The 27,024-nt window shown below is 39.9% G+C and overlaps 1 protein-coding gene across 1 annotated transcript in view; it reads left to right on the top strand.

Moving 5' to 3' along the window:
• The window catches only part of colec12 (collectin sub-family member 12), a 75,149-nt gene that overhangs the window by 12,017 nt on the left and 36,108 nt on the right, over positions 1-27,024 (top strand). The window contains 1 exon segment of the mRNA XM_036596976.1: positions 26,708-26,830. Within this exon segment, the coding sequence (XP_036452869.1) occupies positions 26,708-26,830 (123 nt within the window).

Raw genomic sequence — 27,024 nt, forward strand, 5'->3', positions numbered from 1 at the left:
ATTATTAGCAGATTATTAGGCAGCATGTAAATGTGGCTATTGTGATTTTTGAATAAGCATAGATGTCCCTAAAAAAGACGGCATCTAAAAGCATATGTTGCTACAAAATGTGTATATATTATTCAGTGTTAATGGTGCTTTCACTGATGTGCAAGTTACCCATTCCATGGGCACTAATCCCCCCCATACCATACACTGGTAACAATCTAGATGTGCCTTTACTTTGGCCCAAAGAGAATGTCCATTATTTCCATGAGCAGTCTGAAAGGTTGACTCAACAGACCACAGTACACATTTCCACAGTGCATTGGTTCATTTCAGATGAGCTCAAGCCCAGAGAAGTCAGCAATGTTTTTGGACATTGTTGACAAATTGCTTTTGCTGTCCCTAGTATTGGCATTTTGCACAGTTTGTCAAAGTATTCCAGAGCCCATATGGTGATATCTATCACAGAAACAAGCCATTTTTAATGCAGTGCCATCTGAGGGATCAAAGATCACAGGCATTTTTATGTATTATATATGCAAAATGCACCATAGAGGAACATTTGCTATTTGCTGATGCATTTTTTGGCAAAGTGCGAGCCTCGACTCATCCTTTCTCATAAAGGACTAGGCTTTTCAAGGATACTCCTTTTATACCCGAGCATATTTTCTGTACGTTACAAAATGTTCCTGTCTTAATGTCTTAAATTGCCACATGCCAACTTTTTGGAACATGATGCTGGTGTCAATTTCAAAACGTTATTTACAAAAAAAAAGTAATTGGTAAGATAAAACATTAAATATTTTGTCCTTATACCTTATCCTTATAAATACAGGTCAAAGTGGGTTTACAAACCCCTTGCTACCTATCCATTTTTTTTCTCTTAATTACAAAGCACTTTTTTATTTAGTTTACTTTATACAGTATGTTCACTAATGTCGAGGGTTTCAATTTTTAGTATACAGGCACTGTCCAAAAGAAAAACAAATTGCATTATTTAAGCACAGCAGGTGTCCTGTAAATTGTGCCAAAATTGCATGGTGAATTGACCAGTAGAACTGGTCCAAAATACTGGTCCAAAAAATTCTCACTTGTCACAACCCAATCAAGGGTCAGACCATAACAGAAAATGAGAGTAGGCTCTCTCCCCAGACCTGCTGCCAGACCAATCACCAGACACTGTTTTCACAAGAAACCAGTTGAAGTTATTTAAGTTGTTAACTGCTATGGGGAAAAGTAGCTTTGGGGATGAGCATATGCCTAAAATAATAAACAAAACAACTAATGATTATAAAACTAACTGACCATTAACCTACTTTTTGTAGATTTTTTATTTTTTGATTGACAATATTTACTGCACTAATAAGTTACTGTGGCATTTTAATTTATTTAATATATTTTATAATTTTAGTAATACACAATGTAATACACAATGTAACAGAAGGCAAAAATGTAAAAATCCAAATTACAGAATGAATAAAATAAAATAAAAACAGAGAGAACATAAAACATCATTTGTAGGCCCCTAAGAGCCTTGAATTGTCCCTCCTTTTTTGGTTGGCAGTGTGGAACCGATAAAACTAATAAGATCTGACAGATTTGTGAGAATATAAGCACAGTGTTCGAACTCAACTGTAGCCTCCAACTGGTTTCATTTTAGAGGCTAGGTCAGCCTTTCTGCAGGGATGATATATATGAATATACTTTCATTTTTTCAGAACCACCATGCTCAGTGATGACAGTATTACAAGCTGATGTATTACAAGCTCTTGTTCTGAAAAACATGTCTTTTGAGCCAGTGTAGATGTAAAATGGTGTCATAGGAGTCAGTTTCTTTTCACAGAGTAGACAGAGGGACTATATGACCATCTATAGTGATATTTGTCATATGATATTCCTAGTAAGACCTGATTGATATGAACATTTTGTGGCTGATAATGATATTGATGAAAAGGGGGATAGAAATCCAATAACAAATAATATTTGCAGATGTAATTTATAATTTATATTTTAGATCTTAATTTTATACTCCAGTAGTTTACCTAAACAGTGCTTTACTGATAGATATAATTGTCAGTTCTTGAAGATCACACTTCATAAACTCAATTTAATAACAGAAACTCACTGTCTTATACCTGTGTATTGTAGCATATATTGTAATGTACTGTATGGTTGCATTTTGTTTTCTTATTATTCTTATTTTTCATTAGTTCTCTTCAAAAAAGTATTTGCATGTATTATAACGTTAGGTTAGCATGCATTTTATATGTTTTTGTTATATGTACCATGATGTTGTTTTCTGCTCACTAGTTCAGTCTGTATCATTAAACAGAGAGTAGCTCATATTTTATCTGTCCAGTGGCATAACTGTTTACAGTTTTCAACTATTATCAGGAGATTGTAAAGTAGTGCCATGTCTAAAGACAAGTCACCAATCATTAGTTGTTTATTGCCGATATTATCAACTGATATTGTGGGCTATTATCAGCCAACCAATATGGACCATTCAACTGAATTAGTTCAAACTGTGACAGTTAAGAGGGTATTTCAATTCTGACTTTGAACCAGTTTAGTAGAATGATCCATATATGTTCGTCAGGCCCTAGTTCCTACATATTTGTGGCTTATGCATTCAGCAATGCCTTGCATTGTACTGAGCAGTACAAGGTGAATGGTTTTGGAGATCTTTACTGGATAGTATGTGTATCATCTTTAGAATTGTTTCTCATTCAACAATACAAGCTGTTCTGAAGTAGGATTTGCTCTGAAGAAACACATCTTTTAACACAGGTGTAACAAGATGCATATTTTCTGGTTTGACGTGATTTTCAATTCTAAGGTCAAGATTCAGTTTGATTTGTGATAAATGTATTGATTCTACAAAGAATAGAATGTATAAGTGAGATAAGAATTTTGATCATTGGCATTGTTGTCCAGGAAAGACGGGGGTGTTGACCCCTGAAGGCCAGTTAAGTGGACAGTGTTGAGTTGTGGGTTTCCCTACAATAATGGTATTTTGAGTCAGTGGTGGAGTAAAGCTATCACCTTTTCAAACTGAAACGTGTTATTCTGTGTAAGAGGCACTTCAGCACTTAAAAAGTCATATTTTTAACACGTTCTATTCTTACTGGGGTATCATAAGACAGACCTCAACCAGCACTTCATTAACCCAGCCTTTCACTTAGTGGTATTAGCACCTTGTGTAATTAGCACAACCTCACTGTGGCGAGAGTAACCCAAGCCACTACTTATCTCCAGATCCACATTGTTTGAAGTGCTGGTGTCCCTCAGAGAGATTATCTCCCAACCTGAAGAGTTGCTGACCTGTTTCCTGCACGCATTTCAGGGGTTTATTTAACTGGAGCTCATGCAGCTGGCTGAATGGCCATGAGTTGAGGGGAGGGGGTGGTTGGGGCTGGAGGGTGTCAGGGGTCTGGCGGGCTGGATCATGCTGTGTCAGCGCTGGAGCGAGGAGCTGTGTGGGTGAGGGGTCCGCCCAGGGGTTTGCGCCATGTTAACGGATACTAACCCTTCTTCTGGAGCCAGTAGAGACACAGGCAAAGAAACTACACTGTTGCTCTCCTTCTCCACCAAAACTAAACAAGCAAAGATGTCTCTTTGAATCTGACAGACCTGTTGGCTGCTATGCTTTTCCATTTTCACTGTTCAGTCAAAATCTCCATCCACCCACATCCTGTCAAATCCTCCATCAGTCCCCTCCAGTCAGAATATCCATCCGCCCCCTTCAGTCAGGATCTTCAGCTCTGCCAGTTTTATGGGAAAAGCTGCACTTCATGACACTGTCAAAGAGAAATCCAGACACTATGTTCTCTCCACACTTGTTCTTTGTTTCTTTTTTAAAGTGCATGCAAATGTGGTTCCTATGTGGTTTCAGAAGAAATGTCTGGGGCAACAAGTAACAAACCAAATGTTATGTAGTTAGCCTGGGGAATGGGGCGATGCAGTTGGATATCTGCAATGACAGGGAACCTGATGACGATGCAACAAGGGCGAAAATTACCGTTTTTGGAAAAGGAGAACTGACAGAGGACTTGAGAAGACTAATTTAAGTGTAAACAACTATCAACAAATATGTACATGTAATGTTTTATTTCCTTTTTCAGTTTAAGGCTTCAGTAAAATTCATGTTCCACCATCTCTGCTGTGTGTTTCCCAAGTGTGACATACCATCTGTGGAAAAGTCTGAACATTTTCCATTCAGCTTAAGTATCCCAAAGGTGTGGATGAGTTGTAAAATTATGAAAATATGATACAATGTGATATCCTACAGGCATTTCTAGCTGAATTCCAGATTGGATGTGGATCTGGAACTCACTTATTTACTTGAGCAGAGCATGTGTGGCAATCTGAAGTTTCTCCAGTAGCATGCAAGTCACTTTTGTGCGAGTCATGTAAAGCGAAGAAACAGCCATGAATGCACGTTTGCAGTCACAACTTGTTAAAAAGATATCAGAGAAAGTAGGTCTTAGCTGACTGTGTGTGTATGTATGTTTTCCAGGCAGTAAGTGGAGGTGGTATAATCAATAATCCTAAATTTGTAACAAATATATATTGTGCTAACTGCTTAGCAAGATCTGCTAAGATTCAAGCTACAGAATTAATAATCATGCATAGAATAAGTATCATTACATTGAATTGAAATGTGTGATGGAATTCCAAAATATTTAATTTCAGAGGGATTTTAAGTTGTTAAGTTTGTGGTATTACCTCTGAAATGTGGCTATAACCTGGCCTAGATCAAATTCTCACTGCTGGCAAGTAAACTCTTCTGTCCTGTCAGTGACTGGATTTAATGCTGAAAGCTGATGTCTGTATTTGTAGCTCTTCTACTCTTCTGCTCATTTGCTTTGGCTTGACTGGTTGTGGAGTTTCATTTCCCATGGCATGTGTCAGACCATGTGCAACTGGCTTTAACTAGACATTATCAAATGGAATGTTTGCAGTGAACCTGCTTATTGCATCTCTCTTAGGGCCTTAGAACTAATGTCAGGCTAAAATAGGGGATATTTATGCTTTCAGTATGAGTTCAGATGATGGGAGCAGATAGGCAGAGAGAGCATTATTGTTGTCTCGTAAGTCGCAGAGTCTTTAGGTTAAGCTCTCAGAGGTTCTGCAGGACTTTATCCTTATCTAAGACTGCATTCCCCTGGATCAGGAGAATGGTACACAGAGCTCTCAGCAGAAGACAAGATTTTAATGTCTGCGGTTTGCGTTGAACCCAGCAGAAGGTTCATGGCATGCGCCATAAGGGTTCTGGAGAGGGCATTAGTGTAGAATGGCCCGGGTCACTGCTGGGTCAGCCCAATGGAATCTGGCTCTTCAGAGGCACTCCTGCTGAACCCTCTCAGGCTTTTGAGAAAGGACAAATACACGACCAAACAAATACATGTTTGGTATCTTGCAGAGCAGTTGTGTAAGAAGAGCTGTGGTGGTTTGAAGAAGAACAAAACAAGGACCATGATGACGGAGGGCTAAATATTTTGTGTTTTTCCCTAACCAGCTTGTTCTCAGCACATCTGGACCCAAGGCCAGTGAAGCCTCCAGAGGTCAGGAAATGGAGCGGTCACAGAAGTTGGTGGTCTCCTTGAATAAACCAGAGTCACCAGTGAATCTCTCATCCTCCTCTCTGGACAAACGGACATAAATCCACGTCGTTAAACACCCCGTCTGTTGTGCCCTCCCCCTTGTCTCTCCTGTGCAAGGAACACATTCAGACCAAGAGCAGAATAGGTTAGGACAGCTCTCCTGCAAGCCAACCCATCACAACAGCAGGCCTCCAGGGATGCTCTTGCCCACAAACAGCACCCCTGTAACAAGCTGTCATATGATAGGGTGTCACACTTGTATGATGGATGAAGCCGGTGCCTCTCCTCCTCAGCGGGGTCTGGCACCCAGTCAAAAACAACACATATGTTAGCGATGGAGCTCGGCGCTTTTCCTTTCTTTGCAGGCCCAAAGTGCTGCACTGCGTCTGATATATTAATGAAAGTCTTTTGGCTCACATGCTGGCCAAAATCAACTCCATGCTTCCTGGCCTCAAAAAAAAGGAGTGCGAGTGAACGAAAGATGTGTATTTTCCTTTGCTCTGTTCAGAGTCAAAAGCACTACTTACTGGAGATCCCATTTTCGGACCTGGCCAAGACAGAGGCACTGGGCCTTTGTTGCTTAAAATTTGATTACTTTGGCTGTCAAGGGAACCTGCCTCATAGCATTACTCTTGCTCATGTTTCATTCATTTTGATTTTTTTCTGCAATGTTTTCGCACAAAAAGAATGTATAAATCTTACTGATTGAAGCAGCAATCTATACTCATTTTGCTTTGGTTCTTTTTTTTTGTAAATAGGTAATACAGGACCTATAGTCTGGCTGATACAGGGACTATAGATTGAAATGGATTTACACAAGTGAACCCCACTGTGCTGTCTAATAGGGATGAGCACAGGTACTTGAATACTCTGTTAAATGTTGGAGGTGCCAGTATTTGAATACTGTAATCACTCCTCAGGTATTCGTTGCGTTTCATCATGGAAAGATGGAGAAAATATACAGACCAAAAATTCAATGAAACACTGATTTTATGTTTTAACAAAACTGTATGAACTTGAAAGTTTTGCTGTTACTTGCAGGTGAATATATTATGTTGTACTTTGCTACTCCAGAATGAGAGTGGCTTAATGTGAGCATGTGGCCAAGAATGCTCTGTTAAGGACAAGACTGAGAAGGTTTTTTAATCACAAAATAGGCTAGGTTAAAATATATTTCTCTCGTCTGAAACGGAAAAAACCTGTGGAAGACAACGAGTCACCATCAGCATCCAGTGTTGTACTAGTTAGCCACACTTTTAGCTCATAAGCTCATCTGAGACTGTTATGTTATGTAAAATATGTTCTCCTGAATGATGCTAAATTTGCAAGCTACGCCATTGCTGTACCTTAATCTGAAATGTTTTTTTTTTTCTTTTTTGTGGTTTTTTTTTTTCATTTCTTTGTGGTTAACCGGATATCCGTTTGTGAACTCTTACGGATACTCAAATATCAACATTAGTCAGAGTGTTTGAACAATGGTTTTAGCATCAGCACAAAGCATTTCTCTTAGGTTTTGTGTCTGGCCAGGTCTATTCCTATTCCAAGGGAACGTCTGGTTACCACAACAAAACAACCCATCTTTTTCTTTTATGGTTTTCCCAGTATAATGACTTGCTTAGCGCAGAAAATAGGTGGAGTTCCACTGTTTTCAGTGCTGGCTGTGCTGTGCTGGAAAGCAAGGCATTAAATGCTTGGCATGTAGGTTCATTTGAAAGCTCTCTGGTTTCATTTGCTAAGTGAGGCATTTGGAACTTGTAAGCTTTCTTGGATACCTCTGGCTTGTATCAGCCTGGGCTCAGCTGCGGCTGTAACAGACAGCCATCCAGTGCGATGGAGGCCAGTGCTGAGTCAGGACATAAGGCCTTGTGCTGGGCCACCCACCAGCACAAGCCTCTTTTACTCCAAACCTCCAAACCTCTACGCTACAGCGCAGTCCCAGCACACAGGCCTTGGCTGCTGCTAGAAAATCCTACACAACCAAAGGAATATTCAGAAAAACACCCGCGGTTTTAGCTTTGTTTGTCTTTGCTGAGCATGAAAGTATTTGGCAAATTCATAAATTGCTTTATTAATAGTTCTTGTTCTGTTCTGGATTTTGATGGAACAAGTGTTGAAATGCTTTGAGTTGCTCTACATGTGATTTCCTAAGAGGATTGTTTCGTTCTCTGATTTATGGTATTTTGCTCAAAGTTTGTTTGTTTGCCATTTTCATTGCCAGACTTGCTTTTGGGAAACCAGCTGAGATCATGCTGCCCAGAAAACGAGGGAATTTACAGGAATATTGCCACTGGTGTCACAGTGCATGTAGCTGCGTGACTGAATGTGTCCTTTCACCCACCACTTTGTATCACATGCGTTGTGACAGCGAAAGCAACCATTTCTTCGACTACCCCAACCCTGGCCTGACCTTAAAGGTAGACTTTGAGTGAGCTTTCTGCATAATCACTCTTTCATACACTTTTCAAAGAGACATGTAGCATTTGTGTGATTTTAACATTGGCTCTTAACATAATCCTAATTGCTCACTGACAGCCTCCATTTTTCTTCATCTTTGCCATCAGTGTTCAGGGCTAGATGCCAGAACATTACAAACGATGTGAAAAAGTAAGCCGTTTGGAAAGATCCAGAAGTGCAGTGGAGCTACAGTATGACATCACATGGCTGTCAAAGGCATAGCGATATGCTGGAGTAAAAATCCATCTCGGCATTTGTGCCGAGTGTTCTTTTCACCGGCCCCTGTGGTGCACATACTCCTTGGGCGCTTCTAAAACCGTATCCATGAATGATTGAAACCAGGAACTTTTTTATTTCTTAATATGCTCTCTATCACTGAGGTCATTAGTATGAGTCCCACCGGACTCACTTTAAAGTAAACGTTCCTCCCACGAGCCTGACACTTATATCAATCATGCCTCCTTTAACTGTAGGCACAGGCGTAACCTCCTAGACTATAAAGCAACTGAGGCTGTTGGAAGCAGACCAGGCTGAACCTGGCGGATATTTTGGACCCGGGAACTAATGAGTGCACTGCTGGAATGGGTGTTTAGCTGTCCCACCGGACACTGGGTGATTATGATGGCATGTACCCCTCTGGCCTGCACTGTAACATGGCCCCTTGTAGCAAGGCATGTGGTCCCGCTTTACTGGAAATTACCTCATGCTAACATGCTAGCTCAGAAACACAGAGGAGAAGAGAGATGGGGAGAAGGAAGGGCGGCTAGAAACACCACTACAAAACGTTATGGTCTAAATGATGCTGCAGTATTTGTATGTAAATGGTACTGCACAGATAAAGGCCTGTTCACACCAATCCAGATGCATTGCCAGATTTTAACGCATCCATACTAGGATTGTGCATTCTGACTAATTCTTATATTTCAATAAGAATTCATGAACGGATATCTAGCTAACCATAGGGATGGATAAATGACAACAAAAAGAGAGAAAAAACTACTAAATAATGTAGGACTGTAGGCTTACCTTTTTAGGTGACAGCACTGGTGTTGCCCAAAAATACAGCAAAACACAGATAAATGATCCACTCAGACCAGCGCAACACACACTAGCACACCACCACCACATCAGTGTTACTGCAGTGCTGAGAATGATCCACCACCCAAATAGTACCTGCTCTGTGAGGGTCCATGTGGGTCCTGACCACTGAAGAACAGGGTAAAAGGAGGCTTACAAAGTACGCAGAGAAACAGATGGACTACAGTCTGTAATTGTAGAACTACAAAGTGCACCTATATCCACGCTACATCTGCCTTCTCAGCCACATCTTTGGAACAGCAACACACCAACATTCAGGCACTGGTTTTGGTGCAGCAAAGTATAACACAACATGCATTTCACTGAATTATTAGCCTAGTCTTCCTGTGATGAAGCATAACAAATATCTGCGTAGTGATTTCAGTATTTGAATACCGACACGTTAAATGGTGAACTGAGTACTTGACAACCCGCCTACGCTCCTTTCTGTATATATATATATAAATTCTCTTCTCTATACTAGGGATGCGGCAACATCATTTTAAGTACGAGTGCATATTTTTAAGTATTCACCAATAACGAGTCCGGTACCACGATGAATTAGTTGTAGTTGTTAGTGCAAATGAGTGCAATGTACCTTAACAATGAAATCATTAAAATCTAGTTGATTCTACATGGTGCATTAGATAGCTATGCTACATTAGCTACTTTGAATCGAGTAGCTTTGCAGCAGTGAAAAAGTGTGTGTTTTGTTCCACATAAGTAAAAAGCTTCTGTACAGCTGTATGTAAAGTATGTTTCATAGTTTTGTTCTCATGCTCCTCATCTGTCTCTTTCAACAACAGTATCTGTGGTGCAGGAATCAGATCTGAGGCAAATGCATCAGAGGAGCTCACTTGTGGAGTTTTACATCTTGTTGGAGTCTTTTGATTGGCTGGTTGAGCTGTAGCTGAAAGTCCTCTAAAGCCAGACACACACTGTGATTTCAGAAATCTTGTTCTTCGGTGTCTCACACTGTATGTTTGAACATTGTTAGACCATTGTAAATGGACAAAGCCTGATTTATATGCTCATACTGTACAAAAACGGATTAACATGCTACATGAAACACAGCCCTTACAGACAGCTTTGTCAATTTCCAATAAACCTGTTGCATTCAAAATAACACGCTGCACGTTCAAGTACTGAGCAAACACGCTGAGAAGCTGAACTACAGCAGCATGGCTAACCACACTGTGCACTGAAATATATACAGTAGGAGCATACAGTCTCTCTACAGCCTTTACAAAGACAGTTAAAAAAAAGACTTAACAATTCCATGAAGTCAGAAAGAGTAAAGCCAACATATATGGACTTTGGTAGCAAATGTTGACTTTTTTGCCCCCGTGTTGTTAGCCTGTGTGTCTCCTGGTGGGAATATGCTGAGGTGGAATGCTCAGAGTGACCAATGACTTGAGTCGAGTATACTATGTAAATGAGCATGGTATCAGGCCGTGCATCACTACTCTATACTCTGTACCAGGGGTCGGCAACCCAGATGTTAAGAAGAGCCATTTTGTCCTTTTAGGAAAAATCAAACCACCTTGGGAGCCACAACATTTTATGTCTATTTTGGTAATTTAATATAAATGAAAACACAGACTTATTTTGCTCTGCTTTAAGCTTTAGCTCAGCTACAGCTGCTTTTCTCACATCTCGGGCAGGAAACCTTTTCCAAAAGTGGAATAGTTTCTTGTAAAATGTCTCTCAACATTTGATTTTTTATGAGGCTGCAGTCATCTTCTCATTTGCCAGCTTCTCATTCAAATTTTCCTGGTCCACCTTAAATGGTGCAGCAGACATCATTTAAGGTGGAACTGTAAAATTTGACAGAGATGCTGGCGAAGCTTTAGCTTCATGACTTTTTAGTGTTTGACAGCTTCTTGTTACAGATTTAATGTATAAGGAAACTAGCTGGAGTGATTATAAATGCAAACAAGTCCATTTGTCTCCAAATTATAGATGTTCGTCTGAAATCTTTCTCTTTGCCCTTTCGTTAGCTACCAGCTAGGCGAGACTGTTATCTGCGTTGCTATGTGACCAGCAGTCTGTGCACCAATCTTCAGGGTTATAGGGTGAAATAGCAGTTATACATTAACTGTTAACTCCAGTGTTTAAAACCATTTATTGTTAAAACTCTTAGAACAACCAGCAGAGCGTTATTTTACTGCAAAAGAGGATTATTTTTTGTATACCTGAAAATCTAATTCTGCTGTGGAGCCGCGACGGGGCAGTAAAAAAGACGTTGTTGCCGACCCCTGCTCTATACTTTATACCCTGCCGAAAATGCTTCTCCTAGAATGGATAAGAGCAAATACTCTTTTACACCTGAATAAAATATACCAACACAATTTTGTCTTCCAGTTTATTTACTTTTGGCCGTAATTGTGTTGAAGTAATTCATTTTATTCATGTGTAAATGATGTACACATTTGTCAGTTCCAGGCATTACTTTTTTTAGTGCTGTTTCCAGATGTAGTGCTGTAATAAAGAATCCAAAGGGAGTAGAATAGTCAAATAATGTAGCGAAATGTTCTTGGCACATAATGGTTCAAATGAATGAGGGACTATGTAGAAAAATTATAGTGTGTAGAAGATTTAGAAGTATTTTTTTTTTCTTTGGTGGTGTTCTTGGCTAATTTAAAAGAATAGTATGTGGTTTTGAGCTAGTTTGGCCAGAGGCAATTCACTTTGCAGTTTGACTTCCTGTCTCAGATCATAATTGGAATCTGTCTGTCTGGCTCATCTTGAATCATTTTGGTTTTAGTGTCAGATTTTCCCCTCATCTCCTTTTCTGCCTGTCTCTTCGGACTAGTTTATATCACTCATTTGACGATGTGTGTCTTATAACGTGAGGCAAATGGTTCTAACACTGCCAGACATAATCACCTCCAAACCTGCTACTATTAACACAGAATGAATTTTAACACAATAGTCTGATCCTTTTCTGTCCCCTCATCACTCAGCAGTTATGTCACCAGGCAGACAGTGGTGATGATGGTAACATTAAGTGCTTTACAGCAGAACTTCACATGACACTGGCAGCAGGTCTCTCTGGATTACACTCTGGTATTAAAACTCTCTGGGTTTGTCATCTCATGCAGTCCGATCCTTGCCAAATTTTGAAGAGCTTACTTTTTTCTTGCACGTGGCCTTGATCACATATGGAAGTGATCGGAGCCAAAAACAGTCCGCACATGGACCAGTAAGCGTGCCAGTGTGTTAGGCAAGAGCTTATTGCCTCTGCCTGAACTCACGAGAGGGCTCATTCCTACTCCTTCCCCTGTCTCTCTCTCTCTCTCTCTCTCTCTCTCTCTCTCTCTCTCTTCTCTCTCTTTCTCTCTTTCTTCCTGCCTTTCTTTTGTTCTCTGATGTTCTAAAGGACTGTTGTAGTCAGTGAGGATACTTTTTCTCTTCCAGGCTGCTCTGAAGTGATCGGTTTCTCCTGAAATTATGTGTTTCATTATCAGAAACAGTAACTCAAAAACCAAATAAGACAAACAGAGTTTATTTAGTCTGGGCCTGTTCATGAGTCACTGTCAACAATCGGAGGCTTAAGCAGCAATTCAGAAAGTCCAGCAATACAGTTCCCATATTACCACTTGAATTATTATGCAGCTTATTAAAATCTGTGATTTTGGCCAAATCACACAGCACACCTTTTAATACAGACTTAATGAGCTTTCCCAAAATAGGGCCAATCACTTGATCGCACATTTCTCCTTGTTTTGCTGCATATGTGAGCTTATATCTGGCATAGATGGCTTTTCCAAAGGTTATATGAGGTAGAGTTGAGTATCAAAATTGCTGAAGTCCTTAAGTGCTACAGAGTATCGGTCAATTTAATACCAATTTTCAATACCTAAGTAGTCAGTCTTAGCATCCATAAGCCAATAGGCAGATGTGGTAAGTTACAAAGTACAAGAAGAAAAATTAACAGATGAGACAACAGAATCCACAGAAAGGCCTTGCTCAGTCCTGGAGTGGGTGGTTGGGAGAGTCGTGAGAATTCCCGGTATGCCGGTAATGCTTTGCACTGGTTACTTTGAGCTAATGAATAAACTCACAGCACACAAAAGCTCAAACTATGAATGTTACTTCCAAGTGTATATCTGTAGTAATTTAGGGGTTAAACCAGTGGCCCAGTCTCAGGTGATACAGCCCCGGTTTACTGACTGTAACTGAGATTCATACGATGGATAGAGATTAACAGTAGATGAAGCTGACGTTAGTGTAATTTCCCATTCTACCTTAAATGATGTAGCAGTTACGTTCAGACGCCTGTACAGACGCTACTTCAGTGCATCGAGTCATGACAAGCAAGACAAATAGACCATAAACATCTTTCATGCCTGCTGTGGCAGTATACTTTAGCCTAGGATGATTAGGTTTAGGTGTTTAAGACTGCTGTGTTGTTTCTCCTCATCTTCGCACATCAGCTATTTGATTTAACTTTTATGTCATCTTCATTTGGGTCTGCCTGCTGTGGCAGTAACCTGTGTTTTTGGTTTCAGTAATGATCAGGTTTTAAGTTTGTACATCTTTAACGTAAGCTTTCTGATTGGTTGCTATTGTTTTGTATCAGGGCGGAAATGTTGGAATATGCAGGGTGATGACTGCACTGATGTTAGGAATAGCCTATAGCCTTGCAGGACATCAGTGGATTTTGTGCTATAAAATGTGTGATAACATTACTTACAGGTTACTTGCAATAACAAACGCTTCCACCACTGATGCTATGGTCATCATGTCCAGAGGAAGCCAGACCCACAAAGGCACTTTTAACAAAGCCCCCCCTGCATCCCAATTTTAATTTAAATTGACATTTTAGATGTTTATTCTTCAGTCCTCGGCATGGTGGGGATCGAATGTTCTCATGCATCCTTTGATTTGTGCTGTGGCTAATGAGCTCCAGATGGTGTAATAAGCTGTGCCTATTTAAGGAGTCATAAACCTGTTTGGAGTCAAAAAAGCAAGATTTTAGAAAACAAAAGTTAATGCTGCAAGCTGGTGCCGAGGAGTACAGTGCAGGGGTTTACTGACATAATGGTGTGGTAATTTGTATCTGTGGTTATTTCTCCCTTTTGTGTGTGTTTGCTTGTTAACATTCCAGAGAGTGATTTTTGGTGTTGAGGGGGTTATTGGTCCCAGACGTGCACAGTGAGATGAGTTGTAGAGTTCTAGAGCGGAATTGGAATGATCTGATGCAGCGTCACTTTGGGAGTTGTGTAACAACCAGAAGAAAAGATTCCTTTCTTGTTTCTTTACAAAACAGGCTTTCAAAGTTGAGCAAAGAATAACAACAAATGAAATAAAGAACCAGAGAATAAAAATCCATGTATCGTTTCCAGTCAACCAGACTAACTCTACGTATTATTACAGGTTGCTTTTCTAGCACTTTATGCAAAAGCTTACGAAAGTTTTACCGTTGGCATTGGCAGACTGCTGTGTTAAATTTAATCAAATTTTAAGGTGATTAACTGGAAGGGTGAATGATGCAGAACAGCATAAGAAAGCCAGCGGGTCTGTCGTTACTAGGAGACTCTGTGTATAAACCTGCCTGCTTTCATTAGTTCTGTTACGAAAAACTGAAGAGCTGCCAGGTCAGCCTTCTCACACTTTTGGTGCCCAACATGACGCTTATGGTTCACTTCCAGCTCCATGTCTCGCTGAGCCTGTTCCTGGTCCTGCTCCACACAAAGCACTGAATGGGCCAGAAAACTGCTTCAGAGAGGCCTACACTATCACAACCAGGGTGTAGCAGGGGATTCTTTTGATAAGCGAAACTAGAAGATAGTGACTCTGAAACCCCAGATCAGACATGTCAAGGTTGCCTCAGTGTATGAAGCAAAGCTGCTTCTAAAATCACATCTTTCTACTATAAATAGGGTGGCCAAAAAAATTGATTGGGCCTGTTTATTTGGATGTAGTGATACACAGTATATGAAGTGGTGAATTAAATAAATCATTTAACCCCTCAATCATTGATGAGCACTGTGGCTTTAGCTAGGGCTGAACGATTAATGTTCTTCATATTGAAATCACAATTTGCAAGAGTTCAATCTTCTAATCGCAAGAGCTGCACTTTAAATTTTAGTCTGCATTACTGACAGTGTTGTCTTAGCATGCTTCAAAATGGAAAATTTAATCCAGTAACAACAAAACATATGTGCTGTGGGACAACGTCAACATGTAGGACCAAGACAAGTTTCTAATTATGTTTGGTAAATGTTTCATTCTGTCTACACCACTAACACAGACCTGGACTGGGTTGCACCCGTTTTGCATATGTTTGTACATAAGTTTGTGCTTAAAATCTATACTGATTTGTTAGTTGACACTCGTTTCAGAGTATCCTTTTACTTAATTTGGTTGCACCACAAATCTTAAAGTCATGTCTAACTGAGACGCGTCATGTTATAACAACTAATGCGTACGTCACTTTAACATAATAACATGGAAAGGCGACAGCAGCAAATTTGTGTGCTGCAACCTGTTTTAATTTAGTAATGTACAAACCTGAACATAGTAAACATTTACATTATAACTAGCCTAAATGTTTAAACTTATGTACTGCTGGTGCAACCGTCTACTGGAGCTTCATTTATAGAAAATAATTACATCTAAAATCTTAAATCACGCATTATGATCAGAAAAATTGCAAGTGGATATTTTTCCCCAAATCGTTCAAGTACTGGTATTAGGTGCAGTTGTTTCTGGAGCATGGTGCATCATTTATAGCACAGGTATGTGATTTCCTACATGTTGCTACACTGCAACAGTATCTTCTACCATTTCAAATAACTGTGTAGTATGTGCTACTTCAGACACTTCAAACAATCTGTGTCTCAATTCAGGCACAAGGCATTTTATTCTTACACTATATACTATGTACTTCTCTCTCTAGAGCAGAGGTGTCAAACTTAAGCACTAAAAGGGCCATATTAAAAAATCCCAACAAATCCGTGGGTCAGCTGTGTTATTATTTCATTTTTACTTTAACATTTTGCCATGACCCAAGCAGGCCATTGTTTATTCAAAATATGCCAAAACTGCAGCACCAAAATAGGCATTAAATACTTATTCAAAACTAATTTTAAGTAGTTTTCTTTTTTTAAACTGCCTATTTGCTTGAACTAGACACCAGGCATATTTTCTTTTTGTGTAACCGTTGGCCCATAGACTGTTGTTGGGGGAAGGTGGTCAGAATGCAGACTATGTTGCAGTGCATGCTAGGGACTGCAGAGCATCTCAGGGTGAAATGGGCTAATAAGAACAGAAAATTAAAATAATTTTGCAGCCCGAATAGGACTGTGTCACGGGCCTGACGTGGCCCACGGGCCTTGTGTTTGACACATGGGCTCTAGAGCCTGGATTTTGTGGAGCATCAGATCAAACAGTGACATTTTACACTAAACAGAAATACCATATTACCATTATTATGCCCAAGTTAGCAGTTAGCGTACACTAGCAAACTAACATTAGCTATAACATGTTGCTATACCTGAGATGCATAATGCAAGAAGTCTAATGAAAATAATACAAATGCAAAAACATCTAATTCTCATTTGAAATTTCAAACTGCAGTGGCATCTGCTGGCTCCTCCCCTTTCTCTCTGCAACAAGCAGCATTATGAACATGCTGCTTGGAGCTCGTACACTGCAGAGGCCGAGTTTCTGCTTGGAAAACCTATAATGATGCATTTTGCCTGACATATAGGTAAAATTCTGGTCATATATCATTTTTAACATTTAAAACAATGACATTTGTTCCATCGGCAAATTTCCACATTTGTGGAAAAAGATGTGCATTTTTGATAGAAGGAGTCTTGGAATTGTGGAAATTAGTTGTAAATTGACTGATGAGAGATTAAAATAATGTAAACGAGAGCTTTATTTGCGTTAAATGTTTCAGTGTGCAGGCTATGATTGAACCTGTGCACACTGAAATCACTATTCGAGTACTCATTCTGCTTCATCACGGGAAGACAGAGAAAATATACTGGCTAATAATTCAGTGAAACGCAACAGTTTTGGTCATATTTGCTCATAAATGTGTTATACTTTGCAACTCCGAAATACAAGTGCCTGAATGTGAGCATGTTCTTAAGAATGCACTGGTACGGACGTGGCTGTCAGGTCAACGATAGCGCAGCTGTGTTACCAAGATAGCTGATGTTAGCTCGGCCCAGAAACAGTGAAAAGGCAAATATGTTAGCACACCATCGACTGAGGAGAAAATGCAGTAGGTCCTCTTCAGCATCCAACATGATGCTAGTTAGCTCTGTAAGCTCATTATCTTTTCTGAAGAGGCAGCCTTCATTGCTCATTTAACACAAAAATGTACCAGTGTCCCTTGGCTGTTTTTGAATAATAAACATGTTTCTCTATGTGATGCTATATTTTTGTGCAACATGAGTGCATACCAAATATCAAAATTGCCAGAATGCACATCCCTACTGCTGACCACTGTACAGAGGTTCATTCAGTCAGTTATTGGAGAAACGCGACCTGATGGCGGCCTGGAAGTCATGTTAAGCTAACACCCTTTGTTTAGTCTGCACAATTTGAATGGTTCACTTCACTGCAAAGCCAGGCTACTCAAACTAGGCTCGCCAACTTTGACAGTTTAGCTTAGCAACATGGAAAAAAAAGCTTAGTACAGTACTGCGTAAAAGAGAGGGTTACTTAAGGTCATTATATTATTAAAAATAAAAGCACTCACAAAGTACTTACACATAGTTTTAGAAGCATTTGAGCCACAATTTGTATCACCCACACTTCCACTGTTTATGAAAAGCTCTTGAAAGTAGCTTAGACGGAAATGAGGAAATGTTCCGGCTGCATGCTGTAGGTACATAATCATGTAATCTGTAATAATCTGGACCTACATCAGGCACAGTAATTAGACCTGTAAATTACAGGACAATAAGACAGTGTGCTGAAATGTAGACCAGATCGACATAAAAATGACAAAAAAGAGAAAATGCAGCCTTTGGCAGTTTGTATCAGTCTTGACATGCTTTTTTCCCCCTCAGTTCTTTGAGGACTTTTGTCATTTGCACATTTTGTTCAGCACCTAAGAGCGGTTTCCCCCAGAGCTTGCTCGCAGGCTTTATGTAATGTGGTAGAGCAGTCTTTCTGTTACCATGGAAATTTCCACCACCACTGTTCTGTGTGAATGGACTCTTCCTCCAGGTACAGGAAAAAAAAAAAACCAGTACAGGAATTCTCTCTGACCGACTTCCTGAGCCCAAATGAAACACAGCTGTTTTACATGCATTGATGTGAACCTCAGCATTCTCTCTCTCTCTCTCCTCGTACCTCCCCCCTCTCTCTCTCTCTTACACTGTTCTTTTTCTCCATCTCTGTTTTCTGCCTCCTTACCCCCTCCTTTCTCCTGTCTTAGCTAACACTACCACCTCCACATATGACTCTTTCTGAGTGCTCCATCAAGAACACAGAGTTCAGTATGTTTATGACTTCAGCCCACACTCTGTTGCCTTTATTGTTTTAACCACAAACCCAAACCTTATCAGTCACAAGTCACTAAGGCAACAGCAAGTACTCTGCACAGTCCTCTTCTTCTCTTTCATTTGTGGTTCTGCCACTGAGAGAACATCAAAGTCACAAATTTGTACGGTGGAACCATGACTCTTAGAACTAAGCCTTCAATTTAAAACTCCAACAAAAACTCCATGATAATGCTGATTTCTGCTAGAATCCCTTCTGTACTGCATCACCTCTTCCTTTAACAACACAACAAGTGTTTGGGAACTTAGGAGAGCGACTGCTGTAGTTTTGAAAGTGAAATGTTTTCCCATTCTTGCTTGATATAAGATTTCAGCTCAGCTACTGAACAGTTTGGGATCTCCTTTGTCGTATTTTTTGTTTCATAATGCACCAAATGTTTTCAATGGGTAACAAGTCTGGACTGCAGGCAGGCCTGTTTAGCACCCATATTCTTTTAATACAGAGCCATGCTGTTGTAATACATGCAGAACGTGGTTTGACATTGTCTTGCTGAAATAAGCAAGGCCTTCCCTGAAAAAGACATCACCTGGATGGCAGCATATGTTGCTCCAAAACCTGCCTATATCATTCAGCATTAACAGTACCTTCACAGATGTGCAAGTCACCAAAATGAGCTTCGGCCCAGAGAAGGAAGTGGTGGTTCTGGATGCTGTTTATGTATGGTTTCTTCTTGGCATAGTAGAGTTTTAACTTAAATTTGTGGATGCAGCAGTGAACTGTGTTTACAGACAATGGTTTTTGGAAGTGTTCCTGAGCCCATGCAGCATACGCTGTCTGTTTTTAATGCAGTGCTGCCGAGGGCCTGAATACTGGCCAGGCAGTATTGGTTTTTGGCCTTGTCCCCTGCATATGGAGATTTCTCCAGATTCTCTGAATCTTTTAAGGATATTATGTACCGTAAGTGATGAAATCCCCAACTTTGCTATTGACATTGAGAAATGTTATTCTTGAATTGTTGCACTATTTGCCTGTGCAGTCACAGAGAACCCCTCCCCATCTTGTGAAAGACTCAGCCTTTCTGGTTTGCTCTTTTTCTACCCAGTCATGTTACTGACCAGTTGCTAAATAACCTAATTAGTTGTGAGATGTTCTACAAGTGTTTTTTAAAGCATTGCAAAACTTTACCAGCTTTTTGTTGTCCCTGTCCTTTTTTGAACTTTTTTGAAACATGTTGTTGCCATCAAATTCAAAATGGGCATATATTTTTCAAAAAACAATAACATTTCTCAGTTTCAACAACTGATATGCTCTCTTTGTACTATTTTTAATTAAATATCAGGTTTAAATTATTTGCACATCATTGGATTCTGTTTATATAAACATTTTGCATAGAGTCCCCACTTTTTTGGAAACAGGGTTGTAGACTAAACATGTACATTTGAATCTTTTAAAATACATTTCATTTGAAGTTTTATTTGAAGCTGGTAACATGCTTAACTTGAATTGTACCTTGTAGCACTTTTACAGTGACTATTTCAGTGAAGAGTCCTGGCTTAGAGCTGCCACTGTTTTCCATTTCTAACATCTGACAGAAATGCATCAGTCAAGCTGTCCTGTTCACAATCAGTGACGTATCCAGGACTTCCAGATGGCCTAAAGTCTTGGTCTGGTTTGGAGCAGCCACAAAACTGGATAGCAACAGACTGCAACAAAGAATATAGTCAGCTGAGAAAATCATTGGTGCTCCCCTGCCCACCTTCTAGGACTTGTACTCTTCAAAAACCAGGAAACAGGCAGGGAAAATCATTAGAGATTCCTTGCACCCTGGACTAGAGCTGGGCAATATGGCCAAAAATGTCATCACGATAAACAAAATTCATATCGTTCGATATCGATACATACCGCGATAAATGTCAAATCATTATTTCTTTCAAGTTTGAAGGCTGATTTTTGGTCCTGGGTGGTTAATTGCTGTTTTAAACTATTCTTTATGGTCGGAACACGACAAACACTCGGCAAACAGTGGAACATTTCACAAATCTGTCATGGGAGAGTGGGAGAAAGTTTCTGGTGAGCTGGTTTTACCAGCTGGAAAAGCATGGCTATTTTGTAATAGTCATAATTTAAGAAAGAAAACAGATTATTTTTAGCTGGTGAGGAGCGCTCGGCTACCCCGCTACAAATGATATCACAGTGTTCAGACACCAGCTAGCGGATTTCTCTATACTATCGTAGTAGTTTAAGTGGTGAACCGCAAAATATCAACACCAGACAAACAGAGTCCTCTTTTTAGGTATGTTTAAACTGAAAGCGGTGTTTTTGTGTCGTGTTTGATCTACAGTATCATCAATTCCCTGTGTTGTGGAGGGACAGAGCGCTGCTTCAAGTTAGCCAGCTGCTAAAAACAGCTAGTCTGGAAAGCTAGCGCTCTCCCGCTCTCCAATGCCTCACAGCTTCCTCAGTTTACTTTCGTTTAAATCAGGGCTGTAATTTAGATGAACCCACTTCTTTCTTTCACTTTCGTTGCTTGGGAATGCACTAATACTTAAATATGACTATCCAGCGCTGTAGTTGTGAGAATTGTGATTTAACGCCGCCAAAGCTGGTTAGGATGTACAGAAAGAGGTGAGTTTGCTGTAGGACAGTATAGTTACACCACTGACCTCGTCACTCACACTCGGTCACAGGAAAGCAGATCGCCGGTCGCTCCACTCAAACAGGGAAAGTATAACTCCGCATTTCAGCCGTTGCTAAAGACTCATCTTACTCGTGGCCCCCTCCCTCTCTAATCATGTAGAAAAACTCGGAAGTGCGCCCTCTTCTGGCGAGTAGTGTCACTTTCCTTGCAGTAGAAACACTTTCGCTGAACGTGGAGGTGTGAGAATGGTGTATTATATCGAGCATTTATCGAACATGTCGTATCGCTCTATCAAGGAAGAAATTATATCGCGATAATTATCGTTATCATTTTATTGCCCAGCCCTACCCTGGACACAACCCTTTTCAACTCCTCCAGCAGGCACTACAGAACCCTCTAACACTAAGACTGCCAGACACAGGAGCAGCTTCTTTCTTGCCTCATGCCATCACCCTCATAAATAGCTGACTGGTAATATCATCTGCTGGTCCATAGCTACCCTGCTTTAGATTCATACCACTGTGCACCACAATTTCATTCCCATACATGATGTAGATTGCTGTTGTTTGCACTGCCATACAGACTTCTGTATATTGCTTGCCCCTATATAATTTGTATGTTGCTTGTATATTGTGTAGGAAATAATACATAAATTGTCTGTATATTACTTGTCCATAGTCTGCATATTGCCTGCATACTGTGTATACAGTCCAAAGACATGCAGTCAGGCCAATTGGAGATGCTAAATTGCCACTAGGTGCGAAGGAGTGTGTGAGTGTCTGTATGTGTGCCCTCAGATGGACTGGAGACCTGTCCAGGGTGTTTCCTGCCTTCCGCCCAATGACCACTGGGATAGGCTTCAGCAACCCCCCCTCCCAACCGCACCCCCCATAACCCAGGAGGATAAGTGACTGATGAATGAATGAATGTTTGTATATTGCATTTAATACTAGTGAGACACAAACGACTGCAACCAAATTCCTGGTGTGTGTCAACATACTTGGCCAATGAATCTGATTCTGAAGATTGGGCTGAAAGATGAATCATTTTTATAGCGAAATCTGAATTTGAAAGAGTAAAATATTCAATTCACAAGAGCTACAGTTTTTATTTTAGCCTACACTGTCAATAACAAGTTTTAAGTGGGGAAGTTAACCTAATCACACAGAATTGTGTTAGATGAGTCAGACAAATCAGAAGCAACCAAATGCCCACATGATGTGTACATGACAGCACAACCACAACTGGCCGTGTGGCGCACTATGTTAAGCGTTGAAGCCCCAAGCCTGAAAAATGCAATATATGCTGGCCTTCTTGGCCATACAAAATAATACTGGTCAGAAAAATCACAATTATACATTATCTACATGCAGTAAACAGTTGTTAAACCTTGTATGTTTCACTCCCTGGGATATTCAAATACTGTTCATTCAAAACAACTAACATGTTTGAAATGACTGTCTCTAGTTCTGTCATACCTTAACTGCTTACAGGCAGCTCCAGTATTTATTTACTCTCAGGGAATTTCCTGGCCTAGCCAGGTCTGCTGACCGGCACATCTGGCCTCATAGTAGCCTCTGCGGGCAAAGCCCAAAGCCTTGTAGTAAAAGTTCACATATGGAGAATGGCTGTCCTCTACAGGATGTTCACCTAAAGCGAGCTGTGAGTGAGTGTGTGTGGACGTGCATGTGTTTCTCTGTTAGCGAGTGTGTGGATTTGTCTCTGTGTTTATATACAACGTTTGGACAGCAAGCTGTAATTCTCAAATCAGATTAGCTTTTTTCCCTGACCTCTAACTCAAATTTCTGTGTTTAGACAAACAATCAGCTTGTAAGCATTTCCTGAAATGGCTGTGTAAGTAAATGAGTGAAATCTGGATCAGAATTGACAAGATCAGGTTTCAGGATTTTTGCATGTATCACTTAGGAACAGAGCGGATGTACATCCTACAGACAGCCTTGGAAAACTCTTTTTTCATGATTTTGACTGATAATGTCGAAATAATGAGTAGATGTCAAGAAAGTTTCTGATTGCTTTTTACATAATAAGTAATCATTTTGAGAAAATTTAGGCCAGTTTGATGAATGCTGTAAAGTCTACCCATAGTGTAACCCACAGCTTAAAACATTATTTTTTCCTAGCAGTTTGGTTTTAGGTTTTTTAAGAAGTGACATGGCAAGCATTCACTCTCTTTTTTCTCCGTCTCTGAGCACAAACAACAGCTGCTACATTAGTGCTAAAAAGAAAAAGCTTTTCACAGCCATTAAATAGCACACAGTCAGTATTTCCTATCAGTCTCCTAAATCGAAGTAGGTGATTCATAATAATATAATAATCTTCTTCCAGTATTTGGGTTAGAGAGGGAAACTCTTATAAATGCACACACAATGAGGCATAAGCACAAAGAGCATCGCCTGTCCTTTTGCTCTTGTTATGGGTGACCATAGTCACTTCATAACAACAAAAGAGTTTGCGTTGGCGCAAAATGTTAGGAAACCTGCCCTTAAATGTTCTGCATGTCATGCATTGATGCTCTGTTGGATTGCATCGACTATATTAACAAACAGTGTTAATGTGGGAGTGTGCAGTTCAATAGACTGATTCACACACTAGATCAAAGTGTGCTGGAAGAATGGAAAGCATCCCTGGGAAAATAGTTTGCTTTCAATGGACCAAAAACGGAAGTAAACATGTTTTCTTTAAATAAAAATGATATTTTCCATACGGTCTTCAGGAAAAACCTTGCACCTCCATTTTTATATCATTCGAAAATGCCAGCTGAACATTTCATGATGATCGGACCAAGAGAAATGTTCCAAATTTATTTGAAATAAAATCTTTCCATTGAAAGTTAACAATGTTTTTCCTTCTCTTGTAAAATGACCATTTTGGAGATAGAAGGTTTTCAACAGCAACGATATACAATATGTAAAAATAGTGCGTTTTAAGTATTGCAAAGGATATCACAATTGTAGTATGTACATAATCAAACTACTGTTCGTTGACCACCCGGACCACCTCACAGAGCTCTCAGGGCCGCTGGGGGCCGCAGTTCCCACATCCGGGGCTGTGGCCAGGCCCTTTGAGGCGCTCGACCACATTGTTTACACAGATGTGTGGGTCTGCGGACGTGTCTCCGCCCCCCCGCCCCCCATGACCTGCTCCCTTCATCCCCTTCATCTCCCTCCCGGGGCTTTCATTACAGCACAAACCTGGATGCCAGGGCTGCCACTGTGACCATCTGCTGATGAGGGGCCACATTCTGATCAAATTTGAGGGGGGAGGATTTAAGGCCAGCTGTGGAATGTCTAAATGTGTTGTGGAGGAGACTGTGCTCCTGGGGATGTTTATTTGCTGAAGGCTGACTGCATCAGTCTTAGCTCCACAGGACTCCTCCCCTGCCCGCTCAGTCAGCCCACACTGCGTCTGCATGAGATACCCTGTAGAAACAATGTTATGTATACATTTTGAAGTTTACTGCAGTGGCAATCCAGAAGAAAGAATGTTGAGAATAGAATTAAAGAATTCTATTCTCAACATTCTTTCAACATCACGTTAGTTTCTTATGATTGTTTCTTCAGAGAAGAATAAAAAAAAAACAGTTTCTTCTAAAATGTGAAATCAGATTAGATTGTTTTATTACTTTGAGCAGAACCTAATGCTGTCCGTCTGAAATCTGAAGAGTTTGTTTTAGTATTTTGAGCAGGCATAAAGCTGTATGTCTCACAGGAACTCTAAACATCTTGAAGTTCTGAAATGATTAATCGCTGTAAAATGCACAAGGATTTGCTCTGTCCTGATGAATTATTTTAGAGACACAAACTTTTCCTGTGGCAATGTCTTCAGAAATATGAACAGTTTATTATTAGAGATGCTCCAATGCTGAGTTTTACTGCTGATTCCATTTACAGTTTCTTTACAGTGAAAGTGTCTGTATTTATCTCAATGGAGACAGAAAACACACTAGCACATTTCTACCACTTTCTGTTAGCCAAAGTTACAATAAAATAACTTTGTTTGCTCTTTAATGGGTCAAACTAATTTTTTCATTTTATCAGTTGTCTGTTTAAATAACGTGAATCAAATAAAACGCTATGTTGAAAGTAAAAGGCTTTTGGTGTGGATGTTAGGGCCTGACCGATACGAATATTTTGTGACCGATAATGATATCAATTTTACCAGGCTAAAAATTCTGATAACCAAAAATATCGCCAGATATAATTTAATATTAAGATTTTACACTTTAATTTTACTTTAAACAGTGCTTTACTGACTGATATGATAGTCATTTCTCAATTATTACACTACATAAACTCAAACAGCAGAAACGTACAGGTTTCTGTTTATCACCGTTTATTTGCCTAATTTTTTTATCAGCTCTCTGCAGAAAAAAAGTTTCTTTTGTATTATAACATGTTATTCTCATGCTAAAGGTTATGTCTGGGTATATTTTATATATTTTTGCAGTACTTTTCTTTCTGATGTTTTATGTTCAGCTTCACATATTCAGCGTGAATTACTGTCATACTTCGAATTGTGCTGCCAAGTGGCACAGCAATCAAAAAAATTGTCCTATCATTTTGAGATCTGAAATTCGCATCTGGGTGGCACTGTGGCAGAATAAAGCGCTAATTATTGGTGCCTTATCAGCAATATTAGCAACCTGCAGTATTGTCAAAATTGGATATTATCAGCACTAGTAGGTGTAGCAGCAGCATTCAAATACAGCACGAGTGCACTTATCTGACTCATCATTTATGCCATAAAATCTTACCAAATATTGGTCAAAATCAAAATACTAAATTGGCTGATTGCTGGTTGTGTGTTTGGAGCAAAAACTTGCTGATTCCATTCTTGACTCATTCTATCATCAATTTATTATTTTGAGCAGAACATATGCGATATATCTAAAATCCGAATATTCATTTTCACGAGGACTTTGTCATAAGTAAGATTTGACAGTGAACTCAGTTAATCTCTTTAGTAAAGCCTGCTTAATAATCTCTCCATACTAGAAGCACAACTGTAAAGCCTTTCTGGCTTGGTAGTCTTGGTGTGGCTGATTAAAACAAGAAAAGACACCATTTATTCACAAGCAAATCAGTTTAGATCAGTATGGTAAAAAGCTGATTTCTGTTTTGTTCCTCACAAAAATATAAATGCTGGGAATGTGACCTGCCAGTGTATTGCTTTTGCAAGCTTTCTACATCTTCGAACAGGCGACACAGTGCTGTAGCCAAGGAAAGTTCATATCAGGTCCTAGGTGTCCTCTGTGCTACTCTTGGCCTCTGAAACTTGGCATTTAAATGAAGCAGTTAAGTAATGCACCATGCATGTGTACAGCTTCGCAGAACAACCAAAAGCCGTACAGGCTCCAGTTCCAGGCATCGAGTGATTTAGTAAAAGCTACATTTTCATCAGTCCTGCTGTCCAGCATCATCTGAGATGTTGTGCTGTCTTCTTTCTCTTGCAGGTATCCAGGAGGGGAGTGAATGCACTAAATGTAAGAATGACTGGGCGCTGAGAGCAGCCATTGCACTCCTGTATGTCCTGTGTGCCTTGCTTACTATAGCCGTGGCTGTCTTAGGATACAAAGGTATGAACACCCTCTTCCCCATTCTAGTCTTCCTTATATGGCCTGTAAGCCGTATTTGGCAACATGCATGCAATCCAGTGAAGTTTGATGTGAAAATATATGCTGTTTCTGTTTATACATCTTTTAGTAAACGGGAACAGTAAACAGACATGGATATATGATGTATTCTACTGATTACTGTTGTCTGATGTTTA

This window comes from Colossoma macropomum, unplaced genomic scaffold, assembly GCF_904425465.1.
Source record: "Colossoma macropomum unplaced genomic scaffold, Colossoma_macropomum, whole genome shotgun sequence".
Lineage (NCBI taxonomy): Eukaryota > Metazoa > Chordata > Actinopteri > Characiformes > Serrasalmidae > Colossoma > Colossoma macropomum.